Source organism: Alosa pseudoharengus, unplaced genomic scaffold (assembly GCF_046254945.1).
Source record: "Alosa pseudoharengus isolate Yale_2024_CS ecotype anadromous, Long Island Sound unplaced genomic scaffold, YU_APseudo_1.1 YU_APseudo_1.1_scf_10, whole genome shotgun sequence".
NCBI classification, from domain to species: Eukaryota; Metazoa; Chordata; class Actinopteri; order Clupeiformes; family Clupeidae; genus Alosa; species Alosa pseudoharengus.
This window is the reverse complement of record NW_027468565.1, coordinates 41578568-41598043: the sequence shown is the minus strand read 5'-3', so window position 1 is coordinate 41598043 and position 19476 is coordinate 41578568. Positions and strand designations below refer to the sequence as shown.

Sequence of the window (19476 nt, the reverse complement as noted above, 5' to 3'; positions counted from 1 at the left end):
CTTGGCCACCACTGCTGACCCGCCAGCTGGAGGATGTAGCGGTTAAGGGTCGAAACACCCCGAGAAGGTTGGGCACCGTCTGATGACATCAGCTCCAGGCCAAAAGCCACCCATAGTCACTTTAGGGAGTGGCTGTATGTATAGCATCACGTGATGTATTCAACAAGTTATACCTCATCTACCTAGTTCAGTCATTCCAACTATATTAAACCTTATCTACCTAGCAAATAATTTAACCTTTTAAGCTATCCACCTATTTAACTGTTCAGTCATTCTATATTAAACCTAATCTACCTAGTTCAGTCATACCAACTATATTAAACCTCATCTACCTAGCAAATAATTTAACCTTTTAAACCATCCACCTATTTAACTGTTCAGTCATTCCAACTATATATTAAACCTCATCTACCTAGTTCAGTCATTCCAACGTACGACGGAGTATTAGGGCCACACATGAAGAAAAAAAATATTTTTGCCATGGCGAGATTAAACTCGACATGTTGACTTTAAAGTCGACATGTCGACATTAAACTCGACATTTCGAGAATAAAGTTGAAATGTAATGTCGACTTTAATCTCGATGTGTCGACTTTAAAGTCGCCATCTCGACATTAAACTCGACATTTCGAGAATAAAGTTGAAATATCATATCTACTTTAGTCCACGACGTGTCGGCTTTAAAGTCGACATGCTGACATTAAACTCGCAATAGGCCCTGTTTAAACATAGCCTACACAGTTTAAGCTATGAAGCCTACACTAATACACAATATGTTACATGAAAAATGGGCTTCAAATAGGTGTTATTGCATTGCATGTAAATGCAATGGACTATTATCACTGTTCTTCTTCTTATTATCGTCTATTTTTATTGCATTGCATGTAAATGCAATGGTCTATTATCGCTGTTCTTCTTATAATTATTCTTCTTCCGACCAAATTCAACGTTTAATGCGACTGAAACCGCTGAACCGTCTAACCTCATTCAAAGACTCCTACAAAGCTCTTGTAACGGACAATCGTTCTATGTATTTTTCATATTTGTGAACTTTATACTTTTTGAGATATTTAAGATAAAAGAGCAAGAAAGGTCCGTGTAACGCTTTGCAGTGCTATGTTCTATTTGCAGAACTCACATGAAAAAATATAAAAATAGGCTTAAAAATCCGTTATCCATTCTTTAGGACGGCACAGTAAATGGGTTATTGTTGCTTATTTTGATTTTCAATTGAGCACTATTACGGTTTTCTGTTCAAAAGTTAAAAATTGAATTGAATTTTCTAATTTCCCTTTTTTGCACTTGTGGTTGGACTGAACCACGAGCACCGGGGGGAGAACACCATCTAGCTGGGCCAGGCTAGATGGTGGAAGAGAGCGCCGCCTGAAGTTGTTTGTGATTTTGACATTACTTTAGAGAATAATAACTGAAACATTTTGGGAGAAGGCACGTTAAACATAACTTTCAGCCTATGTTGAACATATCTACAGTAGGCCCTAGCCTATATTTGAATACCATGGCCATGCCATACCAAATAATTCCCCAAACAGAATGCTTTGCCATCGACGTCAGTCTTGGCTATACCGGGCTATACAGGCTACCCCAAGCACTGTTTGACATGGCATTTTTGCTTATTTAACGCTTTACGCTAGACTAGGTTTCATTAGGCTAAACGAAGACACAACAGTGAGCCTAATTTATCAGTTTATCCATTTATTAATTTCAACAGCAAATAGCCTACATTGGCCTGTAGGCTAGGGCTCAAGTCCATTGGTAATGCTATAGGTCTTCAAAGCCTCCCAGATCAGGGCCCACTTCCCCGATAACGACGGAGACACGCTCTTAAGAGGGTTTTCTACGATTCATCTTACGATCGTTCGTTTGGTTTTTCCGACTGTTTCCCGAACATGCTCGTAGCATGAACGCGCGTGCACTGCTCTTAAGATGCTCTTAAGGGGAGCTGTCCACGTTAATAGTTCTGAAATATCCTCTGATTTGACGGTGATGTCAGGTGACTGCACGTCACAGCTATAGGCCTACCATTTAAACTTCGGATCTACACATTCACATCAATACGAATATAGAAACACTTTGACATCTGCATGTAAGCATCCCAAGTAGGTTATATACCACGCAGAGACATAAATAATTGTAATTATTTTAAGATTAGATTGTTGCACCATGCAATAATTTTTCGCGGTGTCACTTAAGAACACGTTTGAAGATAAGAAAGAAGTCGAGTAAGAAAGAGAGGAAATGTGTAGGCTTAGATTTTGATGCAGTAGGCTACAGACTAAACCACATGTTGCTTTCTCTGCTTTTTACCTCATAGGCCTAATAAAATATTCACTTAGCAAAGATAATGTCAAACTATTCTGGCAACGTCGCATTTCATAACTTGATTGCATTTTTGTCCGCTTTTCATCACATTATTATGACCATTAAATGTAGGCTATTTTGCACGCTAAAATCTGATTCATCACAGGTAAACACAATAAAGAATGGGAACGTAAATTGGATTATGTATTGTAAGTTGTAATTCCTCTGTATGTCCTGTTGGTGACCTCAGTGAGAAGTACTGTTAAGACGCTCTTAGCCGGTAACGAGTACTCTGGAGCACTCGTAGATCTACGAGTGTTTTCACGATGCTCTTAAGCTACGATGGTTTCGGGAAACAGTCGGCAAATCTTAAGACGTTCGTAAGAGGGACTTTACGACGCTCTTAGGCTTAAGATGCTTTCGGGGAAGTGGGCCCAGAACAATAGGCCTACTCATAAGTGTCAGGACGCAGCAATGTCTCCCTCTGCATAAGGTTCTGATCTCGAGCTGACATTATCAATCGCTTGGCACCTTGATACAAGCTGAACTGTGTTTGATAGTCCTCTATCTCTACATCCGCTGATAAAATGTGATTACCAACACCGCGCGCCAATATGTATCAGCCCCCCTCCCCCGCCCCCACGCGTGGTTCAGCCTAACAAAAACAGTAAAAAAAAAAAAAAACGGCAAAAATCCAATATTAACTGAATTTTACTTTTGTTTACTTTTCTTTATCTTGCGTGACTAATGACACATTTAGAAAATAGCAGCAATTATCTATTTGCTGACCATTTAAAAAAAATTGAAAATTGGATTATTGAACACATTTTTTATTTGGATCGATCAGATGGATGGAGCAAATAGAACAAAGCACTGCAAAGCGTTACACGGACCAAGAAATTCCCATAGAGTCAACATTGACCGCTGTGGCGGCAACTTTTAGCATTATGACGTGACGGGCAGGCTGCCTGCCTGCCAGCTGAAAGCAATCACCACAATCTTTCTCCCACTGGAGCTGTGAATATTCTAAACGTTTTGGACGTTTTCGTCTGCCGTGATACTTTACTTGCTCGTAAAACTCTCCTTCAGAGGCACATTTCTCTAATTACAGACAAGGTAAGTGTTTTGGTTTTTGGTATTTGAGTCATTCATGTCGTCAAACGTTGTTTCCTATTAGACATTAATCTCTGGCTATAACGTTAGCATGTATGACAGTGGGTCACAAAAACTAACGTTATAACGTTAGAAAACGTTAATGTTAAGTTAGTGAAATAGTTAACGTTAGCACCTTATTACGTTGATATTTATTATGTAAGGAAACCCACTGTTAATCAACGTTAATGTCGTCGACTTTACAGTGACCGGTTAGCTGTAGGTTTTGATAGCTAACGACAGTCAAACGTAACGTAACGTTGGCTCCCAGCTAAGCACTAACATTACATTTCATTAGGCAGCAGCGTTTTAACTAGAAACGCTAGAACACTAGAAACTAGAAACTCTGGTTCTATTTAACATTAGGTCACTTTCCACAGGTGTAGAATCAAGCACCTAGAATAGATTATGAATGCAGACTGGTGCTTGATTATACTGTGTGAAGAGACCTGATGAAACCCATCATGGTTTCATTCATGGCATGAATAGTCATTGTTGATGGTCGTAACGTTATACTGTAGCTTCTACCGTTCACATTTTAGTTAAAGCTAACATATGCTCCTGTTTTTATTTACCAAACGTTGTACACCGCTTGTTTGTGTAAATAGACCAGGCTACGTTTTCATTCTACGCTGTTGATTCTTATGTAGCCTAAGTAACTAAATACGATCACGGTATGCTATCATAGTTCGTTTTTTGATGGGTTTCATCAGGTCCCTTTCCACAGTTGTATACAATCAAGCACCTAGATAATGAATGCATGGCGCTTGATTAATACTGTGGAGAGGGACCTTATGAAAGCCATGAATAGGCTACTGTTAGGAAATGGACTATATGAAGTATTGTACAGAAGTTGCGCTATAACGTTTGTGTTGTCTACAAAGGCTACAATAGTATGTTTGCTTGGCCTACTCATTTCTGCCTATGTGTAGCCTGGCACGTGAATCGAGCTTTCCAGTTGTACATAGTAATTTGTAGGAAAAAATGTGTCTGACAGACCTAGCAAGCTGTTTTTATAGCAGTTGGTTATCAAGATACTTAGGCCTAGTATCAGAATGATCAGTCCTTACTCATGATTATCAACAGCAACAACAAACCCATGCCTACAAAGTTTTCTAAGCTGCTTACGTTTTATATTGAAAAAAATATGATTAGCTATCAACTATCCTTAAACTGAAAACAATAAAACACAGAATTCTGCTTTGTTTGTAATTTAATATTATAGGCTAGTATTTATCTACCAGTAGCTTGATGGTGCAACAATTGTATTGTACTCTACCTTTTTTAATTGTCCTAGAATTGTAGAGAATTGTTTAAAAAGCTTAAACTGTTTACCATGGTATTCGTTAGGTTAAACATGTGTCAGCCTAATGTAACTAATGTAACTTCACTTAAATAAATAAGCTGTATTGAACAATTGTACAATTGCAGACATTCCTTGTATTGTTTTGGTATAGCTGTTAAACTTGCTTGCTTTTGTCTTTTAGGTTCCAGACCAGTGGTGATGACCATTTACATTGTGTGTGTGCCTGTCTGTGCACACCTGTCAACCATACATCTCTGACAATGTTGCTAGCAACATACCTACTAACATAAATTCTTACAAACATGTGACCACATCTCAACATATCTGTGCACATACCATTTAACCATACTGAGACGTTTCTGAGATCTACACTGAGACATTCTGAGAACTATTGTTGGAACTTGTATACCTGTGAATCATATTTGTCAACCATTCATCATACCTGTGCTGTAACATCTGTGAAATTTAGTTATGCTGTTAGACCTCTGTTTTTAGACCTGAGCTGTGCTGTGTGAAAATTAAGATTCTAACTAAGTTCTGTCTAAAACTGATCATCCGAAGGGCTGACTCTTTTATTCTTCAGTATATCACCATTCAAGTTCTGTAAGAATGCAAATTCAGTAGACATCTGTTTTCTCCCATATCATTATTGGTTAACTTTAAAATTGGTTTCAACAACTTTGATTTTTTTGACTTGAAGCTTGCATTGGTTGTTAAGTGTTCATTAGTGTGTTCTGAGTATCACTCTGCTGTTTCTGCAGTACTGTATTAAAACAAAGAATGTTGATCAATATTGAATTGACCATTTATTTTTACTGACTGTCATATACTCTAAGCTAACATCTAAACAAGTAAGTGGTTTTCAAGAATACTGTAAGACTGTGTAATCTGAATAATCATACTGTAAGTAATATAATGTTATTGTAACAGGACAAGGTCCACGCCCCTTGCTTAACCCATTAGTGCCATTGCGAGTGGCTCTTTGCATTCGGAGGTGAGCCAATTAGCGTAGGGAAGTGGCTACTTAAATTGTAACTTTTAATTTGAAGGCTGACGTCACAGCTGCATACTGTTGGTTGTCCACCTGACTCCTGCCTTCACCGCGGGATCCCTTGTGCTCTTTTGGCCTCCTGCTCACTGTGCATGCATCCAGTGACATTCCTGGTAGGTTATCGTGGCATTGCGTGAGTAGTAACGTTTCATAAATGTTATAGGCTAGTATAGCTAACACAAACTTTGGGGGTTTTAGGATTTGCTGTCGGCTGCTGAACATGGGCCTCATAGCCGACCTCAGCTGATTTGGTATGTAATTTTAACCGTCTTCAAAATAATATGTAGCTTGCGTGGGTTTTTAATTGTATCTTTTTCGTGTAACAGAGCTTGCGGTAACACAAGGAGCGGCAACATCAAGGCATCTTGGTTCAAGTTCCGAATGCTGCTGTTTTGTTCTGTTTTGTTTTGTCCGCGCCCAAGTTGTGTTAGTCAATTTTAAACATTCCACACGGGAGAACTGTACAACGGACGCTCTCGTCCAGTTTTATTCTGTCTGAAAGTGGCCTTGAACGCCCTGCGTGTTAAGTGTCCATAGAAGCTGTGGTTGTGTGGTGGATTTCTATGACTTAACGGATGCATGTATGGTTTTTATAAACTTTGATAGTACTGCAATTATTATGAGACTTCAAGGCCTGTACACATCTTAAACAGACCAGACCAGCAGTCAAGGAGTGGGGTGAAGGAGTTCACAGTGACACCTGGCTAGATGGTCGAGGTGAAGGAGTTCACAGTGAACTAGATGGCCGAGAGCGAGAGGATGATGTAATTGGATGATGTAATGGTGGTAACAGCAAGGCCAAGTAACAGGTGGCAAGATAAGAAGCCCTGTTACAACTGGACTTTATGCATGATGAGACAGTGGGTTCCACCAATAGTCGTAACCTTGGTGGATGCTGATAGGCCAACAGGTGTCTTTCGAGGGAGGCGAGAAGGCCCAACTTCAAGGTTAAGGAGTATAAAAGATAGGCCGCAGCCATTTTGATTTCAGATCTCATCGGGGGCGCCAGCTGATGACATCTCATATCACCCTATTGCTTGACACCTGGTCTGGACATCGTTTAGGCTGGACTATCATTGCAATACGGTGAATAAAGATCAACAGTCTTCAGAGATCTCCTGTCTGCATTGTCTCCTTCGGACGCTTTGTTCCAGAGTGCTAATTAGTAAGTAGTTAAGTGATAAATTGTTCATTGGATTCGGAAGTGGACCGGTTTTTCCACGACAGTTGCTAAAATGAATGAAAGTTTGTGTTTTTATTGTAAGTTGTCTCCAGAGTGTGAGTACATACGATGTATGGTGTGCATTAGAATTAGTGGCTCATTCGTTGATCTCTCCCTCTCTTGCTGGACAGGAGCTGCAGGCCAATTGGGTGGCGGGCTATCTCGGTGGTGGTGTCCCTTCACTTTTCCTGCTGTGGTGAATCTTGAGTATCTGGTATTGACATGTTCACGTGTGGTGTGTCTTTAGACTCTACTCTGATATACTCTCCAGCCCTGGGTAAGCTTCAGCCCTGTTCCTGGCTCTTCCTACCCTCCATCAGCTGTTAGCCCACTAATCTTTTGCAACAGTCTGCTGTGTGTGTGTGTGTGTGTGTATTTGTGCATGTGTGATTGTGTATATTGTACATGTGTGTCCAGGCCTTGTAGGCCATTTGTGTCAGTGCCTTAGTGACTAAGGTTCTGACTGTTTGGAGAGAACCCACTCCCTGTATGTTTTAATATTTGTTAATAAAGACAGTGTATTTTTGGAACCACGCCTCTGGTTTCTGTGACCACGAACCTGTGTTGCCTGGTTGGGCTTCATGTACCCAGTTACAGTACAATTGATTGAATATTCTGAGGGGCAGGGCCTCAGATGGCGTAGTCGACATTTCTATTAGAGAGCTAACCTACCACTTGCCACATTATACACAGCTTTTTTGCATTTACATGCAATGGTAATTCCCTGGAATTGCATTTTCTAGTTCTTCTTCCGACCAAGTTTGACGTTTAATAACACTAAAACCACTGAACCGTTTGACGTCATTCAAACACTCCTACAAAGGTCTTGTAACGGACAATTGTACAATGTATTTTTTACATTTGTGAACCTTATACTTTTTGAGATATTTACGATAAAAGAGCAATAAATTCCCATTGACTTAACGTTGAGACGCTTTGGTGGCAAATATGCATTGTTACGTAAGTGCTAATTAAGCTTTACAGCTGTGAAAACATTCCAACACTAGAAGCAATCTAACCTTGAAGTAGAATATACCATTCCACAGCTGCGGCAAACCTGAACGTTAACGTTTTGTCGCCTGCTGTAGGAGCTACTGTAGCACTGCTCCTTACCTTTCAGAGGGTTTCTGCAATTACAGACAAGTAAGTGTTCCATTTTTTGGTATTTGACTTATTTAGAACTCGTCAAACATTATGTCATGTAAGTTAGCATTAACGTTATATGTGTGAAATGAGTGGTCGTCGATATGGGTTATGTAAGGAAACCCACTTTTAATTAACGTTAAATATGTAACGTTAGTCAAACGTTAACGTTACAGTAACCGGTTAGCTGTAGGTAACGATATAAATAGCTAACGACAGTCAAACCTAACGTTAACTCCCGGCTAACGTTTAACGTCAGCACTATATTTAGCTAACGACAATCGAACCTCAGCTAGCAGGTAAGTGTTTTGGTTTTTGATATTTGAGTCATTAATGTCGTCAAACGTTATGTTTCCTATTAGACATTCTCTGGCTATAACGTTAGCATGTATGACAGTGGGTCACAAAACTAACGTTATAACGTTAGAAAACGTTAATGTTAGTGAAATAGTTAACGTTAGCACCTTATTACGTTGATATTTATTATGTAAGGAAACCCACTGTTAATCAACGTTAATGTCGTTGACTTTACAGTGACTGGATAGCTGTAGGTTTTGATAGCTAACGACAGTCAAACGTAACGTAACGTTGGCTCCCAGCTAAGCACTAACATTACATTTCATTAGGCAGCAGCGTTTTTCTAGAAACGTAAAATCTGGTTCTATTTAACATTAGGACCTAGGTCACTTTCCACAGGTGTATAGAATCAAGCACCTAGAATAGATTATGAATGCAGACTGGTGCTTGATTATACTGTGTGAAGAGACCTGGGGCCTGTACTACGAAGGGAGCTTAACCTACCCAGATGTAACCCAGGGTTACTTTGTTAAACCGGGGTTGACAAAACCTGGTTATCTTTAGTGGTGTTAATCGGTACTATGACGCTGATTATGAAGTTGATTTGTTGAGCTGGGGTTAACCTCATTGGAGTTTGTGCGCGTTCACATAAAAGGGGCGGGTTGCAGCGCAAATCACCACTTTCAGTGATGACGCGTTCATCTTATTTTACGGATGGGGAATGCACAATTATTATGACAAGTTATGAGGAATTAAAACCCACTCTACGACAAAAATCAAATACGTCGGCAGTGAACAAAGCAAGCTGGCAAGGCTGTTGGCAACGTATTGCAGATCCTAAATGCCTAAAAGTAAAGTTTTATTTCCACATGATCTTCACATATGGAGGATTAATAGCTTGCGGAATGTATTTAATGAGTTGAAATAATTAAATTACTTATTTTGAGTTCATAGAAATGCCTACAGATGCAACACAATTTAGAAGTGGGCATATAGATTACAGTAATAAGGATAATTGAATGTTTAAGTAGCCCCATTGACTGATTTAGTGTATGCCTAATCCTGTGAACATTTCAGATGCAACACCATTGCCAAACGCACATGGCAGCAGGTGAAAATGAAACACAAACACATTATTCAGAATAGTGGTTTATATAGTCATAGCTTGCATTAATATTTCTTAATTATGAAAACATGTAGGCCTATGATTATAGCCTTCACTTGGCCTCTGTTTTACAGCTAACAAGAAAAAGGTGTCTTTGAACACTACTGTAAGGCACCAGAGTGTTTTACAGTAGCAGAGGAGTTGGCCATCGCAAATAATAGTGGAAGGCCCATTATGGAGGGGGTTGAGGGAGGCATTCGGTCGGATTCTGGTGCTGTGGAAATGTGTAGCCTTTATGTGCAGGGTACCCTACAGTAATATGACATTCAATTCAACAAGTTTGTTAAAATGGTGATTTTTATTTATTAGGCCTACTGTAGGCTATGTGCGATTTATTTTAGGCTATTCTTGCTCAGATGTTCAGCATACTGTAGGCCTATGTCCGATTTATTTTAGGACATACAGTATTCTTGCATCACCGATTGAATACATGAATGTCCACGTACGGGCATTGCTATGAGACGTCTTCCTAGATCATCTGACAAAGATAACGAATTCTGTCGGCTGACAATCTATATCTTCATAGAGAATATCGTCCGGGTAGGCTATATATATTTTCTGGCGGTCTCTAAAACCCCTCGCCCTGCGAAGAGAGTCCCTCACGATTTGCGCTCCAATGTCGTATGGATCATCCAGGTACGCCGACATGTCTCGGGAGAAATTGTTAGTGGAGGGGTGGTACTTATAAAGGGTGTGGTTAACGGAAACCTCGGGTTAACCAAGAACATAACCTGGTCGGAGCAGGTTTGAGATGCAGCGTAAATTGCCATGGCAGCATACCTCGGTTAAAACCTATCCACCTTTCGTAGTACGGGTTAATCGGGAAGTTACGCCACACGTGATCAAGTTACTCTCGAAGTTACCCAGATAAGCCAGAAACCCCGCTTTGTAGTACAGGCCCCCGATGAAACCAATCATGGTTTCATTCATGGCATGAGTACATTGTTGATGGTCGTAACGTTATACTGTAGCTTCTACCGTTCACATTTTATTTAAAGCTAACATATGCTCCTGTTTTTATTTACCAAACGTTGTACACCGCTTGTTTGTGTAAACAGACCAGGCTACGTTTTCATTCTGCTGTTGATGTAAATACGATCACGGTGTGCTATCATAGTTCGTTTTTTGATGGGTTTCATCAGGTCCCTTTCCACAGTTGTATAATCAAGCACCTAGATAATGAATGCATGGTGCTTGATTAATACTGTGGAGAGGGACCTTATGAAAGCCATGAATAGGCTACTGTTAGGAAATGGACTATATGAAGTATTGTACAGAAGTTGCGCTATAACGTTTGTGTTTACATAGGCTACAATAGTATTGTAACGATTTGATAGCGAACCACACAGTTGTCCAATCAAAAGGTTTATTCACTGGGAACGAGAGCCGGGACACAGATAGACACAGAACACAATGCAAACAGGGCAGGTCAAGCACGCACACACACTACACATACAGGGGAGGACGCAGCCTCCCACACAAAAAGGATCACACACGAGGGAGAACTAAAAGGGAAACATGTTACAATAAAGACGCTAACATTACACACAAAACTAAGGAGAATAACGACATAAACCCCCCAAATGTTCGCTCTCGTATCCCAGGATCCCCTGCGCGGGAGAACGCTAACACTGTCTTTTGCGCCGACGTTACAGTATGTTTGCTTGGCCTACTCATTTCTGCATTGTTCTGGCCTATAAATTAAAGTGTAGCCTGGCACGTGAATCGAGCTTTCCAGTTGTACATTGTAATTTGTAGGAAAAAATGGAAGGAAGATTGATCAGTCCTTACTCATGATTATCAACAGCAACAACAAACCCATGCCTACAAAGTTTTCTAAGCTGCTTACGTTTTATATTGTAAAAAAATATGATTAGCTATCAACTATCCATAAACTGAAAACAATAAAACACAGAATGCTGCTTTGTTTGTAATTTAATATTATAGGCTAGTATTTAACTACCAGTAGCTTGATGGTGCAACAATTGTATTGTACTCTACCTTTTTTAACTGTCCTACAATTGTAGAGAATTGTTTAAAAAGCTTAAACTGTTTACCATGGTATTCGTTAAGTTAAACATGTGTCAGCCTAATGTAATGTAACTTCACTTAAATAAATAAGCTGTATTGAACAATTGTACAATTGCAGACATTCCTTGTATTGTTTTGGTATAGCTGTTAAACTTGCTTGCTTTTGTCTTTTAGGTTCCAGACCAGACCAGTGGTGATGACCATTGACATTGTGTGTGTGCCTGTCTGTGCACACCTGTCAACCATATATCTCTGACAATGTTGCTAGCAACATACCTACTAACATACATTCTTACAAACATCTCAACATATCTGTGCACATACCATTTAACCATACTGAGACTGAGATCTACACTGAGACATTCTGAGAACTATTGTTGGAACTTGTATACCTGTGAGTCATATTTGTCAACCATTCATACCTTTGAATCATACCTGTGCTGTAACATCTGTGAAACTTATTTATGCTGTTAGACCTCTGTTTTTAGACCTGAGCTGTGCTGTGTGAAAATTAAGATTCTAACTAAGTTCTGTCTAAAACTGATCATCCGAAGGGCTGACTCTTTTATTCTTCAGTATATCACCATTCAAGTTCTGTAAGAATGCAAATTCAGTAGACATCTGTTTTCTCCCATATCATTATTGGTTAACTTTAAAATTGGTTTCAACAACTTTGATTTTTTTTACTTGAAACTTGCATTGGTTGTTAAGTGTTCATTAGTGTGTTCTGAGTATCATTCTGCTGTTTCTGCAGTACTGTATTAAAACAAAGAATGTTGATCAATATTGAATTGACCATTTATTTTTACTGACTGTCATATACTCTAAGCTAACATCTAACCAAGTAAGTGGTTTTTAAGAATACTGTAAGACTGTGTAATCTGAATAATCATACTGTAAGTAATATAATGTTATACACAGCTTTTTTGCATTTACATGCAATGGTAATTCCCTGGAATTGCATTTTCTAGTTTCAGATAGATTGCGTCTTGTCTGTTAACTATCATTGCCGTCGTGAAGTGCTCGCGGTTATGGAAATACCATGCACTATGCCGTTTAGGCTAAATAGCTAGAAAAATATATGTATCCAATGATATAATGTTTCTATACAATTATATAATGTTTCTGTTATTTCACTCTGTTTTACGTGGTTAAGGCCACTGCACATCCAAATAACTGCCCTTCATGACCCACAGGCGTCACTCTCCATAGGATAACATGGCAAAACTCATTTTTCTAAAACTGCTTTTCCATGTCTTACCTGCAATACGCATAGGAGGCTAGAAACACAGGTATAGCCTAAGCATACTATTTTGATCCCGTGAGAGAATATGTGTGCATGCACTTAGTGTTAATTTTGTCGCCTATTTTTAATTTAGTCTTAGTCTTGTGACAAAATGTCCTTTTTAGTCTTTGTCATACTTAGTCATTCAAATATCATTTTTGTTAGTCAAGTTTTAGTCGACTAAAAGTCTCGTCATTTTAGTCTAGTTTTAGTCAAAAGAAAACTAAAGGTATCTTAATCTTAGTCAGTTTTAGTCAACACATTTTAGTCATTTTTTATAACAAATTATTTCTGATTACCATTCGAGTCAAATAGTGTTTCACACATCTCAATTTTCCAACAATATTGTGTGTCCACAGGGCTACTCGTCTGTTATAATTACTCATTCTGATTTTTTGTCAGTCAGTATGTTTACATGCACAGGTAAGTCGAGCTACAGTTATAGCTCGGCTGGGATTTGACCATAGATAGTAAAAGATTTGACTGGACCACTGTCATATTCGTAGACCAGTGTTTCTCAAAGTGTGGTCCGGGAATCACTGGTGGTCCGCAAACTATCCCAAGTGGTCCGCGAGCAGACGTGGTAAAATATATTATAGTTGAGTTGTTTGCAATATTGAACCAACTTGTATGTAAAAACAGTTCTGCAACACTGTCTATGTAAGATATGCCAGTTTAAATCATACAGTATGAATGTATGAAGTGGTCCTGAAACTGAAAAAGTTTGAGAAACACTGTCGTAGACCAAAGTATTAATGTTTTACTCCGCCTCGCTAGATGGCGATATGCGCCCAAACACAACACATTCCCCAAACAGACTCTCCATCTTAGCCATAGCTAACTTGCTAGCGAACTTTCCATATTAGCTTACTTGCTAGCAAACTTTGCATCATCAGTCTAACTAGTTAAATAGTTGAGATTACATGATGAACATTTTCGTATGGACATTCTGGGGGATGTTCATTTGTATGAGAGAAGCTTCAACTTCTGGGTATGTAGCATTGTGGCATAAAGCTTAGGTAGTTAGCTTGCTAACTGGCAGAAAATCTCCAGTGTTCTTGTTCCATGTAGTTTCGTGTTGCAGCCACAGGGTTGCAGCAACAGCACGTAGACTAGCCTACAGGAAAGCTGTTGCGTATGAACTCATTCGGAATATTTTGAAAACGTAACAGCTAGATATTCTGTCTTCTCATTTTGTAGACGAAAATGAAGATAGATTTTATCTTAGTTTTTATTTCATGCAAAACATTTTAGTCTCGTCTTTTTTCGTCAACAATAATGCATCTTAAGATAGTCTTAGTCAGTGTTTCAGGACATTACTGCCGTCTCGTCATCGTCTCGTCTTAGTCATGAAAAAAAAGGTTGTTGACGAACATATTTCCTCTCGTCTCGTCTGACGAAATTAACACTACATGCACTTTATTTATGCACTTTGTGTGCATATGTGTGCATGTAGGCTACTAGCCTACATGGGGTGGTCGGGAGGACAGCTTCATTCGTCCCTCCATAGACAGCAATAGGCTGTTTTGCATCCATTACAAACAAGCAACGTGAAAGTCTAGGATTGGGAAGAGCGCCTAGTATGCCTCTAGTGCATAAGCATGAAGTTGAACCTTTAGATGAAAAACAACACTTTAATAATAGGCCTACAATAAATAAATAAACCGCTATGACGTTTAGGCTACTTTTGACCATCGCATTTATCGCCTGTAACTCCTTGATAAGGACCTAACAGCAAAGTATTTGGCTGAGCAACGTAGGTTAATATGTTCTATGTTTTGTCCACATGATATAGGCCTATGTCTAATCATTGTTGCACTCGAACACTCTGAATTATTGTTGCACTTGTTGCATTGTTTCATTCGTCCTCCCTTTCAATCGTCCGGAGCGGTCGTTCTCTCTCCAAACTAACTTTATTCTCAAAATGTTGAGTTTAATGTCGACACGTCGAGATTAAAGTCGACATGATATTTCAACTTTATTCTCGAAATGTTGAGTTTAATATCGACATGGCGACATTAAAGTCAATACGTCGAGATTAAAGTCGATATTACATTTCAACTTTATTCTCGAAATGTCGAGTTTAATGTTGACATGGTGACTTTAAAGTCGACATGTCGAGTTTAATCTCGTCATGGCAAAAATATGTTTTCCTTCATGTGTGGCCCTAATACTCCGTCGTACCAACTATATTAAACATCATCTACCTAGCAAATAATTTAACCTTTTAAACTATCCACCTATTTAACTGTTCAGTCATTCCAACTATATTAAACCTCATCTACCTAGCAAATAATTAAACCTTTTAAACTATCCACCTATTTAACTGTTCAGTCATTCCAACTATATTAAACCTCATCTACCTAGCAAATAATTAAACCTTTTAAACTATCCACCTATTTAACTGTTCAGTCATTCCAACTATATTAAACCTCATCTACCTAGTTCAGTCATTCCAACTATATTAAACCTCATCATGTTGGTTGCTAATTAGCACATCATCTGTTTTAACAATATATTTCACACCATATGTTTTGCATTTTCATGCACTGGTAATTCCCTGGAATTGTGTTTTCTAGTTCTATTTTTTAACCAAAATTATTCAAATTGATTTTAGGATTGCATTGTCACTTTGCAGATTAAAATACAATTTGTTGGAAAATATTGCAAATTGCAATATTAAATTACATAATGAATTGGCAATTGCATAATGTATTGTCTTTTTGAATTGCATATTGCAGATTGCATTCTCATTTGAATTAAGCTACACATATGCTTCCATATACCTCCTTGATGATCACTTAACTGAAAATGCCTTTTGTGTACATACTGTGACTAACTGTACAGATGTGTCAGTTTTTAAGACAGACAATGTATCATTTATCAAAGTGGCTTAATGAAGTAATTTATACTGAACAAAAATAAAGACGCAACACGCAAGTTTGATTTAACCAGCATCTTTTGTTGTGTCAGTTGGGTGTTTTATTTTGGCAAAGGTGAAGAACATGCTAACAAATATCTTTAGAAATGTTAGAGAAATAAGCCTTTTGTAATTACAATTATTGAAAAAAATACATTTGGCTCAGTATAGAATACAAGGAGAAATCACTGAAAATAATACTTTAACCTTCAGCTTCAAATCCAATATTTTTGTGAGGGTGTAGGTGATAAATAACTGCCATGTATGTGGCATAAAAATCCTTCATGTGCCCACACAATGTCCTGAACAAAAGAAAAGACCACATGGGCTTGGCAATAGCAATGACTTATTTATTTTATTAACAAAATACACAAACGGTACTTTTGAAACAGTCATGAAGAGAGACTTCCAGGTAAGGGTCTCCAGTCAGGGTGCAGTCAACTTTCTTTCTCTGAGCTAGGCCTGAAGAGTGGCACAAAAAATAAACAAATGATAAACAATGATTAGTTTACAAACAAGTGTATCTGTTCCTATTTGTCAAGAGAAGAGCACACACCTCTGGGACGCATGGAGAGAAACAGGAGGATCAGAGCCGACGAAGGCTCCGTTGTCATAAGCGTACTGCAGCAGGGCATTGAAACAAGGGTCCTGCAAAACACGGAGGAAAAGAGAGAAACAGGTGGTAGGTGGAAGAACAGTAGAAAATAAATCTTTTGTTGGTTACTATTATCAATATGAAGGTGGACGTTTCTGTGAAATTGTAACAATACATCTTAGGATACAGAGTGGACAATGGCTTTAGGTACCTTGATGAGAATGTGAGGGTTGCCCACAACTATGAGCAGGGCTTTGGCTCTGGTAATGGCCACGTTGAAGCGCTTTGGGTTGGAGAGGAAGCCTAGGACATTCTGAAGGTCTTCCTCCAGCACAGCCTCACTGGATCGCACCTGGTGGAAAACGTCAAATGGGAGAACGTCAAAAGTCTTGTCACCAAGACTGTGAAGTATACTGATAGCGAATTACCCTGAAACATCATCATGATCAAGATACAACACATACAATTCTGCATATGCTATGTAAGGGACAACAGCCGCCGAGGTGTCCTGTTGTACAGAATTATTGGACGAGGGCAAGACCCCCACAAGTCCATTAATTCCGTATAACAGGACAACTCGAAGGCCGTTATCCCGCTTATCACCTGGTTGCCTATCTAGGCAATAGCCATGCCTTTATAGCACGCACAACTTTCTTTAGCCCTATAACAGTTATAGCATGGACAGTTCGCTTGTTTACAGTTGATTCCATTGTTGCGAAGCCTGCCTCCAGGCTCAACCGTCGTCCTACTATGGTTGATATAGTTACCATTCATAAGCATTGATATGGAACGGTGATTAAACTTTTTTTTTTAACCAGATCTACTTCATAGGTGTCCTGTTATTCAGAATTAATAGCGACCCCACCAGCCAATCAGAAAAGAGTATCTTTCTTCTCTCCGGGTAATAGAGCCAGTTAAACCATTTTCACACCAACTGTAGCTACTGTAATATATCTAGAGTATTTTCTGTGCTGGCCTGAACAGCTGACTGCCTGGTTCTTCCAGAAACAACAGGACTGGTTGAACTGTGACTGTTACAGGTCAGAATCAGTGGTGAATGGATATGCACTTCACCGTGGACAAGATGATGACGAGGAATTCTTGTCCCTGAAACTCCTCCACAGAGCCGACTTTGATGTCTGCTAGACCCACCCTGTGGAGCAGGACTCTCATCTTCTCCACCTGAATCAACACACACACACACACCATTGGAATCAACACAAAACACACAGCAGCCACGCACGGACGCACACATGGCCTGTGTCTCAGCAGACAAACGACCATGAAAAACCCATGAGCTGCTATGGACTGAAGGTATTTAAGGATGCAAACCCATGAGCTGCTATGGACTGAAGGTATTTAAGGATGCAAACCCATGAGCTGCTATGGACTGAAGGTATTCAGGATGCAAGGCACGCCAGAGGTACAGAGGCCTGAAGGTATTTAAGGATGCAAGGCACGCCAGAGGTACAGAGGCCAACTGTAATAGTGGTGCAGCTCTTAGATGTGGCGTCGGTGTTGGCTACCTGTTTCCTGTAGGGGGCGATGATGCCGATGTCGGTGGGGGAAATGGGGTTGTAGAGCCTCTTGGCCAGCTGGCAACAGTACAGCATGACCTGCACAGCCTCGCCAGGGTTGAACCAGGAGGGATTATTACCCTCCCGCATCTCAGTGGCCTAGGGTGAGGGAGTCAAAAACAAAACAAAAACACCTCATGGATTAATACAAAGGTCTCATTACTCTCATGGATGAATACAAAGGTCTCATTACTCTTATGGTACTAAATTACTATTCGGTGCTTTAGTATTCTTGGTGTGTAATTATGGCAGAGAAAAACACATTACAGGTTTAGCTAACTATATTCATTTCTTGATTCGTCCCCCTACTTCTTGAATTTCCCCTGGGGATCAATAAAGTATCTATCTATCTATCTATCTATCTACTCCATGAGGTGTGACATCTAACAAGTAGCACACTCATGTGAAAATAGCTGTCAAGCTTCCAGACCCTAAACACAACTTAAATAGATTACTAAGCTATAACATATGACGGCAGGGTGGAGGTCTCTTAAATAGACTACTAAGCTATACCACATGACCCCAGTGCAGGGTGGAGGTCTCTTAAATAGACTACTAAGATATACCATATGACCCACGCAACCCGAACAGACTGTGATTAACATCTCGGGATTCGACCTCAGTGGGGTAGAGACCGAAGTGCTAAGCAAAGGTTTATCTTTCTGCCCCACCAACAATGTTAACCCATTCAAACTCAAGGTAGACACTTTCAAATTCTTCCGATCACTCCAACTTAAGCATTTTTTCTCCCCCAAACCTAGTGCACCTAGGCCCACTAGTAATTCTGTGCAGGTAATCTCCACTGTTGATAGCACAGAGCCACCCATGAGAGAGAATACACCTTTCAGAAAGAAATCCACTTTTGTTCCCTATTCTAATCTGAACCCTTCCATGACCACATACAAAAATTTGGTGGAAAATGATTTTACCAAGTTATGCAAAGAAGCGCACCAAAAGAGAATGAATGTCAAATTCCGAAATAAAGAGTTTGAATGAACTAGAAAAGAGAACAGATATTCTTATTCGCCCTGCTGATAAAGGGGGTTCCATTGTTGTAATGAGTACTGACAATTACAACTTGAGTATCATGTCCCAACTCAATGACAAAGATTGTTACACTCCGTTAACCCGCAATCCCCTAGAACACCATAAAGCGGAGATTGATCAGCTATTGGAGAAGGCATTACAAAGGGATTGGATTACTGAAAAAGAAAAATACTTTTTGACTGTGAAACATCCTGTATGTCCCGTGTTTTCTGGACTTCCCAAGATACATAAATCCCTGATTGATCCACCACTCAGGCCCATTGTGTCTAGTATTGGCTGCTTAACTGAGCCTCTGTCACAGTATCTGGACTTTTTCTTGAAAAAAATTATTGTTATGTTTATATACATGCATTCCTCATGAAGCAG

General features: G+C 39.4%; 1 protein-coding gene across 1 annotated transcript in view; it reads right to left on the bottom strand.

Moving 5' to 3' along the window:
• Positions 1–16428: 16428 nt before the first annotated feature.
• LOC143138945 (RNA helicase Mov10l1-like) overlaps positions 16429–19476 on the bottom strand; it is a 54215-nt gene continuing 51167 nt past the window's right edge. The window contains exons 23-26 of the mRNA XM_076299444.1: positions 18013–18162; positions 17561–17668; positions 16698–16838; positions 16429–16539 (exon numbers count right to left, since the gene is read on the bottom strand). Coding sequence (XP_076155559.1) covers positions 16429–16539; positions 16698–16838; positions 17561–17668; positions 18013–18162 — 510 coding nt within the window. The remainder of the gene's footprint in view (positions 16540–16697; positions 16839–17560; positions 17669–18012; positions 18163–19476) is intronic.